Genomic DNA, 9,736 nt, shown 5'->3' with positions numbered 1-9,736 from the left:
CGCTCTGTCAGTCCAGCCTCCGAAAACTGGGAGGAAAGCCCGACCACCTCTAACACAGGGCACAGCCCCTTCTTTTCAGTTGGCCACAGCGACCAGTCAGTCACACCCTGCATTTTTGCTAGAAACGGAGAGGACTGGGACTAAGGCTGGAAAGGGAGACTGGGCCCACAGCAGTCCTGGGGCTGTAATTCCAGCTCAAAATGGCACGCATCTGGATGAGACCATACTGGAGGATCACAAATTCAAACTCAGTTTTGTTTGTTTGGTTTTGGTACCGGGAATCAAACTCAGGACTGAAAGGTTTGGCCCAGACAGGACACTGTAGCCAGGAAAGCCACAACCGGAAGCAGGAAGCCCCCATCTTGCCCTGTCCCTAGGAAGTTACCTGTGACGCCATCTTCCCGCCCCTGGGAATTTACATATGGCGCCAAACCTAGGACCAATGGGCTACCTGTGTATCCCTAATGCCCGCCTTAGGTTCCACCCCAAACCGAGGCTATTTACAGGCCCCCACGCCGCGCGTGTCCGCCGGAGAGATCCCCGGACGCCAGCGGTGGGGTTGCCGGTCATCTCTCTCCATGTTCTCAGAATAAAGGCCGCTTTTTATTTTATATTTCTCATCTTTTGTTAATATTTTTCATTTTTTGGAAATAACTCTATCAAGGACCTCGCACTTGCCAGGTAGGCGCTTGTGCCACTGAGCTACAGCCCCAGGCCATCAAGCTCAGTTTGCCTACATAATGTAGGAAACCATTGAATCTAGAGATTGACCATATATGTGGGGCTAAGGCAAGTCCAGACCAAAGAAAACAGAGACCAAAACAAGCTATGTAAACAAATTGTTCTAGCACCAAGAGGGCAGGGCCCCAGGCCAGCCAGGTGAACAAGCTGCTAGGCAGAGGGGTTGGAACTAACATTCTTCCTTGGAGTGTATAAATAAAGGTGCTACACTAGCTGAGCAGTTCCTTTCTTTCCATCAGGAGGAGAAGGGTTCCACCTGACCCCAGCTTTGTTTTTTCTTTGTTTTTCTCATCCTCTCATGGTCCTTAACCCCAAGAACCTCAGGAGCCACACTGGGTCGCAGCAATGTAATTTAGCAATTGAGCAACACCATCTCAAAATAAGACAGAAAAAAGAAGCGGTTAAGGATGTCGCCAGTGCACATGCCCTTAGCTCAATTCTGAGTACCAAAATAATTTGAACACCTCTGGGAATGAAAGTTAGATTTGAGAAAATGTAAATAAAAGCCACTCTAACAGTTTCACTGTCAGGCAGCCCAGGGCCAGTCTGAAGGCCAGGTCAGGGAATGTAAGACCAAGAGTTATCCTTTGTTTCCTTTCTTGTAGGGCACATGTGGAAAGGTGGGGGTCTGACCTGTGACCCCTACAATCTGAGGTCCCCAGGGAGGTGACAGGCTGATGCTAGGCTAGAGCACAGGAGCCCTCCAAGAGGTGCGCCTGACCTCTGTAGCCTGAGGTTCACACGGAGGCTCTGTCCCCTACTGCACATGATGCCAAGGAAAATTTTGCCCCAACTTCCTTACGTCCCACAGGTGGCCCAGAGTCATTTATTCTCCAGGGAAGAGGCTGAAGCCAGGCTGAGAAAAAGCAACCACAGTAGGCTTGCTTCTTGGTTTTGGAGGGTGTGTCCTTTGCTGGATGCCTCTGGGAGGAGTAGTGGCCTGAAAGCTAGTAGCCCAAATTCAGGCAGTCTTGCTTGAGGACACTTGGATAAGACCAGGTTGTCACCCCAAGACTTCAACAAGGTGCAGGAACCATTCTAGATCTGGCTGTCCAGACCCTGGTACCTCCATGAGGTTGAGGAGCAGCTCACTTCAACCATGGGAAGGGCAGGATGAGTGGCTGCCCCCTTCACTGGCTCTAGGGCCACAGGAGTCTGAGTCCAGCCTCATGACTGAACAGAACCCAAGCTGCTGGGTCAGCTGAAGACTAAACTCAGTATCAATCTGTACCCTGGCATCAGCCTTGGACAAGAGCTAGCTAGGCCCCAGGATTGCTAGGGTTATTTCCAAAAGATGAAAAATATTAACAAAAGATGAGAAATATAAAATAAAAAGCGGCCTTTATTCTGAGAACATGGAGAGAGATGACCGGCAACCCCACCGCTGGCGTCTGGCCATCTCTCCGGCAGACACGTGTTGTGGGGGCCTGTAAATAGCCTCGGTTTGGGGTGGAACCTAAGGCGGGCATTAGGGATACACAGGTAGCCCATTGGTCCTACGTTTGGCGCCATATGTAAATTTCCAGGGGCGGGAAGATGACGTCACAGGTAACTTCCTAGGGGCAGGGGAGATGGGGCTTCCTGCTTCTGGTTGTGGCTTTCCTGGCTACAGTGTCCTATCTGGGCCAAAACCCTTTCAAGGATGATATCAAGTAGCAGCATCCAGCGACTTACCCTACACCAGAACTAGGTAAAGGTCACTTGAGAAGTAGGCCCAGGGCCAAAGCCTCTTCAGAGGTGGTCCTATTGGCTAATCTGGACAAGCAGAAATCTGTACTGCACACACTACTTATCTTGGGGAGTCAGAAGGAATGTGGGGTCCTCCAAGCTCTGTCCCTAGCAACTCTAGTTACAAAGCCAGAGGGCTCTGCAGGCAGCTCTCCTGTCTGACTCAGCTGCCTTGAGACTCGGGCTGCTCCAGGAACTGGGAGACAGGCACTAGCTCAGAGGCCATCACAATTCTTACCTGCTGGGGACAGCAAGGTGTATCCAGCCTTGAGCTGGGATGAGGAACTCACCTGAGCCCCCAGAAAACAGCAGCTGTGTGGCCATGGAGGAGGCTGTGCAAATGCTGAGCGGCTGCTTTCTAGGTAACTCACTTGGCCAGGTCCCTTTGTCTCACCCAGAAAATGATAACATTAGCACTTTTCCCATGGGGTAGGAGCATTAGATGAGGGATCTGATAAAGACCAGAGTGACTGGCATATAACAGATGCTCACAAATGTTAATTTTGTGACTGGAAGTGGCTGCTTTAACCAAAACATCCAAATTCAACCACTCCCTCTATAATTCACAACCCTCTGAGATCTTCAGCTGTTCAAAACCACAAAAATGGTAAGCACATTTGACATTTATATATATTTCAAAAATTGTTCCAGGAGAGAGAAGGGAATTGCACACACAGGTTCCACCCTTGCCCCCCTCCAACTCCTAGGCACTCCTCCCTGATCACCGTGTCCTACAAATGACTTCCTGTGTCAGTCACACAGGGGCCCTGTCCAAGTGGTGCCCAGGCCTCCAGGGCTGGCTGCTCTGCTGCCTGGAGTGTAGTCACAGGTCCCCGAGGTGGAGTAGGGGGTGGAGTGCGTAGGTCCCACAAGATGTCCTCGTACAGGCTTAGGACTGGGCCTGAGGGCCGTCCTTCAGCCGCAGTCTGCTCCAACAAGGTTCTGAGCAAGCCCAAGGTGAGAGGGGGCTCTGCCCCTGGCTCAGGGAATGGGGTGGGGGGTGCCCCCTCATCTGGGAGGTGTGCTCTCAGGAGAAGCAGGAGCTCATCTGGAGTAAGCTCTGGTGGGCATAGGCAGCAGAGAAGGGGGAGGTGAGCATCAAGCTGGCGATGCCTGGCAAACTCGGCCAGTAGCAGTTTGAAGATCTCGCTTCGAAGCAGGGGGCTGGAGGGCCCAAGGGCTAGGCCGGCCTCCAGAGCCTGCTCCCACTGCTCCTTTTGCACCAGCTGGCCCACAGCTTGCAGTACAGCCTTGGGCCGCCTGCTGCCCAAAAGCAGCTCTATCTCCAGTGCCTCAGGTCTGGTCCCCTCTTCACCTAGGACAGCCAGGGCTCTACGGTACAGGGGCAGCCCTGGGCCTCCAGCTCCCCAGCCTGGCCCACCCTGCTGCTGGGCAAGCTCCACGAAAGAGGGGAGCCACTGCGGCTCCAGTCGGTACAGGCACTGGCACAGGAGCTCAAAGGCAGGCAGTATCCCACTGGGGGCTTCCTTTATAGCTGCTGTAGCCCCTAGCACTTTTTTCCACACATCAGTGGGAGCTTGGGAGCTCAGCCTGCCATTTCCATCTGGCTGGAGCTGCAGGGCACGAAGGGTGGCACCCCAGGCTGCTGAGGGAAGGGCCTGGAAAACAGTGTTAAGCTGGGCAAGCTGCTCTCCTGTCAACTCAGTTCTCAACAGGCGTGCCACTTCCTGGTGGGCCAGCTCTGTCCAGACAGCCTCCTCCTCCTCTCCTGCCACCAACTGGGCCTTTAGCTGCTCTAGCCCCTGATAATCCCGAAGCTCAACCCTTAGGATAGTCAACAGTGCAGACGGGGACAGGTGACCCTGGAGGATCGAGGCGAGGGCTTGAGGTGCTTGGAACATGCTATTGTGCCGCAGTTCCTCGGGGGTGAGCTGGGCACCCCGCAGGCTTCGCCGCTGGTAGTACCCACAGGCCTCCTCGAATACCAGGTCGGTGGCGGAAGGCAGCTCAAAGGATTGGGGGGCTTCCCAACCCACATGAAACAGACCTAAGGCTGAAAGCAAACGAAGCCCCCTTCGGGTCTCTAGTTCCTCCCCATCCTTCATTGCAAGGGCTGGGGGCTCTAGCAAATGGACCCGGTCTGTACTGAGGACCTTCCGCTCCAACAGCCGCCCAGTGCTCATGTCCAGCAGTTCCAAGGTGGAGCCCAGCACACAGGCCAGCGTACCATTGAATGCTCCCAGAGCGGCAGTGCTCTCCAGACCTATAGAGGCCTCCTGCAGGGCGCCCACGGTTCGGGTACCACCATGGGCCTGAACTAAGATGATGGTGCCCCTCGAGTCCAGCAACAGCAGTCCCTGGGGAGTTGGGGCCCAGGTATGGACAGCCAGTGGCTCTCCAGGGTACAGCAACCCAGGAAAGCCTCGGAGCAGCGTTCGGAAGTCCCAGGTATCTCCCTGCTTGGGATTCAGGCTTTTACTGTAGGACAGGCCGAGGCGCGGGGCAGTCACCATCACCTTGCCTTTGCTCGGGTTCCAAGTGAGCAGGATGTGGGCGGCACCTGGCCAAGCGGAGGCAGTGGGGCCCAGAAAGACATCCTTGCGAGAGGCCAGCAAACGGAAAGGAGGGCAATGGTGCAGCAGGACGTGCGTCCGGCCCAAGCGGACACCAGTCTCACCGCCGGGCTCCAGCGTGCGGACGCACACGCGGTGGCCGCCGGCGCCGTCCGGGCGCTCCTCGCACCACACCAGGCGGCCCCGGGGCGCTGCCGCCGCCGCCACGCGGGCCGCGCCGTGGGGACATAGTTCGGTGGTGTGCAGCCGCCGCCAGGCGGGCCCCAGGTCAGTGCCCCACAGCTCCACCAGGCCGCTCTCCCACACCAGCGCCAGGGCGGGCCGCGCCGGCCAAGATAGGAAGATGGCGTCCAGGGGCGCAGCCCGGGCCTCTGGCCAGGCCCGCTCCAGCCCCGCGCCCGATCCGCGCGCGGCCACCAGCAGCTGTGGGGCCGGCGCTCCGGGGCCGCTAAGCAGCAGCAGGTGTCGGCCGTCGGCGCTGCACCGCAGGCGGATCGCCGCATCCCGGGCCAGCAGCTCCCGGAACTGCGCCGCGCAGCTGAAGTCGCTCAGGTCGGACAGCAGGCGCAGCGACGCCCCGCGCTTCATGGCGCCGCCCTGCTCCCGACACCGCGGGTCAGCCTTTAGGTGAGCTGAGCTCCGGGGAACCGGCCGCCCCTGAGACTTCCGCCTGGCAGGTTGGGCTGAGCTCCGCCCGGACACGCCCCTCCCCGGCCTGCCTGCCCGCGACCCGCTGGGTCCTGTCTGTCCCCGCCCCGCGCAACCCCGCCCCCGCCCCGGCAACTTGCCCGGAGCGCGGCCCGCCTGGGGCGGGGCCTCCGAGTTTAGGCCCTGGCCGGCCCTACAGAGGCGCTCCAAACGGGCTGGCACCCCAGTTCCGGTTCTGAGAAACTGCGATCGGAGTACTGAGGGTTGCAGCGGAGAACATCCCTCTCGCTAGGCTTCGTCGCTCTGGGGCCCCAGGTGACTTTTGCTCATCAGGGTGCTTTTTATGTTTTTTTTTCCTGCGGTTTTTTGTTTGTTTGGTTTTTTTTTTTTTTTTTTTTGGTACGGAGGATCGAACTCATGACCTCGTGCTTGTCAGGCAGGCACTTATGCCATTGAGCCAAATTTCCGGTCCTTTTTTAGTATTTTGAGCTAGGGTCTGGCTGTGTAGTCTAGGCTAATCTTGAACTCAATGTGTAGACCATGTTGGTCTCATACTTATGGTGGTTTTTTTGCCTCAGCCTCCCAAGTGCTCAGACTACAGGAATGTGCCACTGTGCCCAACTCATCAGTTTGGTTTTATTGAGCACCTATCTTATTCCAGGCTCTGAGTAGATGCCCCTGAATAAACTAGAAAACTTCAGCCTCATGGAGATGACAATCTCGTGGTAAATAATGCCAATAATACCTAACACCCATAGCATCCCCAAGCATCCTTGCTGCATCTGCTTTGCAGACCAGTAAAGTGAAGCACAGAGAGGCTAAGTACCCTGAGCAAGGTATAAGGTGTTAAGCGGCAGAGGTGGTTCAGTCACAGGTGATCTAGCTGCATGATCCTCACCAAGCCACGTTAATATATGCAGGATTTATGCCGTACACTACAGCAAGTTATCACCCAGGATAGCAGCTTGTTAGGAAGGAAATGAGGTCTGTTACAGGCACAGACAGAGTCTGTCATCTCCTAGCAACTCTGCAACCTATGTGTGGTTCCTTCCACCGTGCAGTGGGATCTCCTGGCCTTCTGTCCAGCCCGCCTGCTCTGGATGACGACATCCACAGCTGTAAGGTGCCCTCAGCACACATGCAACTCCAGTCTGTCCTGTCCTGGGACCCATCCTTTCAATGCCTCTCCCTGCCTCCACTCCTAATATGCCCTTTCCCTTTCCTTTCTCATTCTGCTGCTTGCTGAGATCTTTTAAGTGTTGGCCCTTTTCCTAGAGGCCCCAGTTACTTCTTGGACATGCTGCCTCCTTTCTGGTCTCTTTCATGATGTATCTTCTCTCTCTGTCTTTCTGTCTCTTTCTCTCTCTCTCTTGTTTTTTTCTTTTTTTTTTTTTTGTCTTTTTCATTTTTATCGGTACCAGGGATCGAACTCACGACTGCCTGCTTGCAAGGCAGGTGCTTATGCCGCTGAGCTAAACCCCCAGCCCCTTGTTTTTTTCTTGAAGCAGAGGGATAAGGTCTTGCTATGTACTCCAAGCTGGCCTTACTCTTGGTGATCTTCCTGCCTCAGCCTCCAAATGTTGGGATTAGAGGCTGCACTGTCACACCCAGATGTGCTGTCTTCTCTTTACTCATAGTTTGAAACTTCACTTCAAAGTCAGTGGCTCTGAAATACTTATCTAGAACCTAAATATCTCTGTTGAGTTCTAGTAAAGGGCATCCAAATCTCTACTTAATATTTCTGCCATGTTGTCTCATAGACATTTGAACCCCAACATGCCCTACATGTCCTCTTCCTGTCCCAAATTACTCCTCCAGTTCTACTTGCCATAGAACTTCTTTCACCTTTTTTTTGAAAATCCTGTTTTATTTTTTTAGAGTAGAACCAGGCACAAAGACATCAAAAAATAAGTTTGTGTGGGCACATTGTTTTTGTGATACCGCTTAGGAATCTTTTGTTAAAAGTTACAAATAAAAAAGTTACAAAAATAGATTGGGGGTTGGTGGTGCACACCTCTACTAGAAGACAGGCAGGAGGATTATGATTTTGAACTCAAAATAGATAAGATTTGCGAAACTTAAACTCTATCTCAAATTAAAAAGGGATGGGAATATAGCTCAGTGAGATGGCCTGGGTTCAATCCTAAGTAGCCTAAAAATTCAATTAAAAAGGTCTGGAAATGTAGCACAGCACTTCTTGGGGATAGTGCTCAGGAATGGGAGAACAGAAAGCACTAGGGAGCTCACAGAATTTGCAAGAGAAAGGAAGAACAGGTTTGGCTGATGACTAGGAACCAAGGTACACTGAAGACCAAGAAAGAGGGAGCTCTTCTGGTTTATACTAAGGTGTCCTCAGCCTCAAGGGTTCACAGGCAAGGTCTTTGGTAGGTGGCTGGATTATAGGGTTTATAGCTGACTTGCAGTTAGAAGCTGGAATCCAGACAGAAGGGCAGTCACTGGAGCATGACCTGGAAGGGTCACCTCCCTCCCCAGCTCTTCCTCTGCTTTCTGTCCTTCCTGTCCTCTGTTGTGTGAACCCCTCTCCTCCTCCCTACCGCTCTGCGGTGGCTTCCTGTGTTGGAACCAGCAGACTATGGACTGAAATGTGAGCCCAAGTGAACCTCTCTTCTTTTAATCAAGTATTGTGTCTCAGCAATGAGAAAAGTGACTAAGACACAAACACAGTTGTTTTTCAGCAGGACTCATCTGTCAAGGACAGTGTGGACCCTGGTGCAGTGGGACCTGATTGCTGCCCTGTTGCAGATTCTGATCTCTCCTTTTTCTGCACATTTGTTTTTGTTTTTTGGTACGGGGGATTGAACTCATGACCTTGAGTTTGCCAGGAAGGCACACCCCTGAGCTAAATCCCCAGCCCTTCTTCCCTTCTTCTCATCAACAGGAAAAGCCTTCACAGCTGCACCTAGTGGTCAGATGTTTTCACTTACCCTGTTTGCCCAGGGCATGTTTTTTCAGTTAGACACACCAGAAGGAAGAGTCCTGTTGAACAAGAAGAGTTCTATGTAGATCAACAAATCAATATGACATAGGACTGTTTTTTGGGAGGGGGACAGGGTCTTGTTATTTGGTTCAGGCTGGTCTTAAAATCAGTAGGCCGACTTTGAACTCTTGGTGATCCTCCTGCCTTAGTCTCCTGAGTTCTGGGATTACAGGCACATACCACTGACAGAATTGTGGGGCGGCAGCTGAAAAGATAGGAAATATGAAATATAAATGACCTTTATTTTAAGAATGCGGGGGGAGATCTCCGATTCCCTGGGGTGTGGCATCTCCCCGTGTTCATCAATCTCTCCATTGGACACATGGAGTGAAGGCATACATGTAGCTTAGGTTTGGGGTAGAGCCTGAGGGGGCATTAGGGATGCACGCGTAGCCCATTGGCACTTGTTTGGCGCCAGGGGCAAATTCCTAGGGGTGGGGAAGATAGGGCCACAGGTAAATACCTAGGGGTGGGGGAGATGAAGCCCCTTGGTTCTGCCCGAGGCTTTACCAGCTACAGTGTCCTGTCTGGACCAAAATCCTTCCATATCCCATCTTACGATTATTATTATGAAAAGGGCTGGATATATATATATTTTTTTACTGATTCCTGCTGGAAGGGGCACTGGACTGGGGTCTAGGGGAGTTGATGGGATGACTGTTGATGCCCATGTAGAAGAAGGTGTTTTAGCCAGGACAACTTTATCATTGGTGAATGCACGTATGTTAGACTGGAAAAACAAAGAGACAAGATGTTATGAGGCGGTATGGTATGGTCATATTTAAGGACCCAGGTGAGGTAGAAGGAAAGGTGCTTTTGATTTAGATATGTCATTTTATCAGGACCACGTTGAGGTAGAAACATTTCCACGGTAAGGCAGAACTCTGCAAAATAAATGTGGGGTTAGGAGGAGTGAAGTTATGAGAAGTGATTACTCCCCCATCTGAAAGGGTAAAAGTTAACAAGGTAAGGCTTGTCTCTGGTATGCATGATGTAGGAGTCTTTAGGAAATATTGTTGAGAGTCCTGATCTGCTTAAACTTGCTGCTGAAGACTGATGAGGCTCAGGGCCAACAACAGGCCCCCCC

General features: G+C 52.8%; 1 protein-coding gene across 1 annotated transcript; it reads right to left on the bottom strand.

Moving 5' to 3' along the window:
- Nucleotides 1-3,081: 3,081 nt before the first annotated feature.
- On the bottom strand, nt 3,082-5,735 carry Hps6 (HPS6 biogenesis of lysosomal organelles complex 2 subunit 3). Its single transcript, XM_005008541.4, has one exon. The coding sequence runs from the start codon at nt 5,589-5,591 to the stop codon at nt 3,201-3,203; it is 2,391 nt and encodes a 796-aa protein (XP_005008598.2). The 5' UTR covers nt 5,592-5,735; the 3' UTR covers nt 3,082-3,200.
- Between the last annotated feature and the right edge of the window lie 4,001 nt (nt 5,736-9,736).

The sequence above is a fragment of the Cavia porcellus genome, unplaced genomic scaffold (genome assembly GCF_034190915.1).
Source record: "Cavia porcellus strain 051 isolate PalLab524CR breed Dunkin Hartley unplaced genomic scaffold, mCavPor4.1 scaffold_2, whole genome shotgun sequence".
Classification (NCBI taxonomy): Eukaryota; Metazoa; Chordata; class Mammalia; order Rodentia; family Caviidae; genus Cavia; species Cavia porcellus.
The sequence above is the reverse complement of the archived record's forward strand: the minus strand, read 5'-3'. Positions and strand labels throughout refer to the sequence as shown.

Bases quoted from the DNA above. Each gene is read 5' to 3' on its own strand.
- Hps6 (XM_005008541.4), bottom strand. From the start codon at position 5,591: ATGAAGCGCGGGGCGTCGCTGCGCCTGCTGTCCGACCTGAGCGACTTC.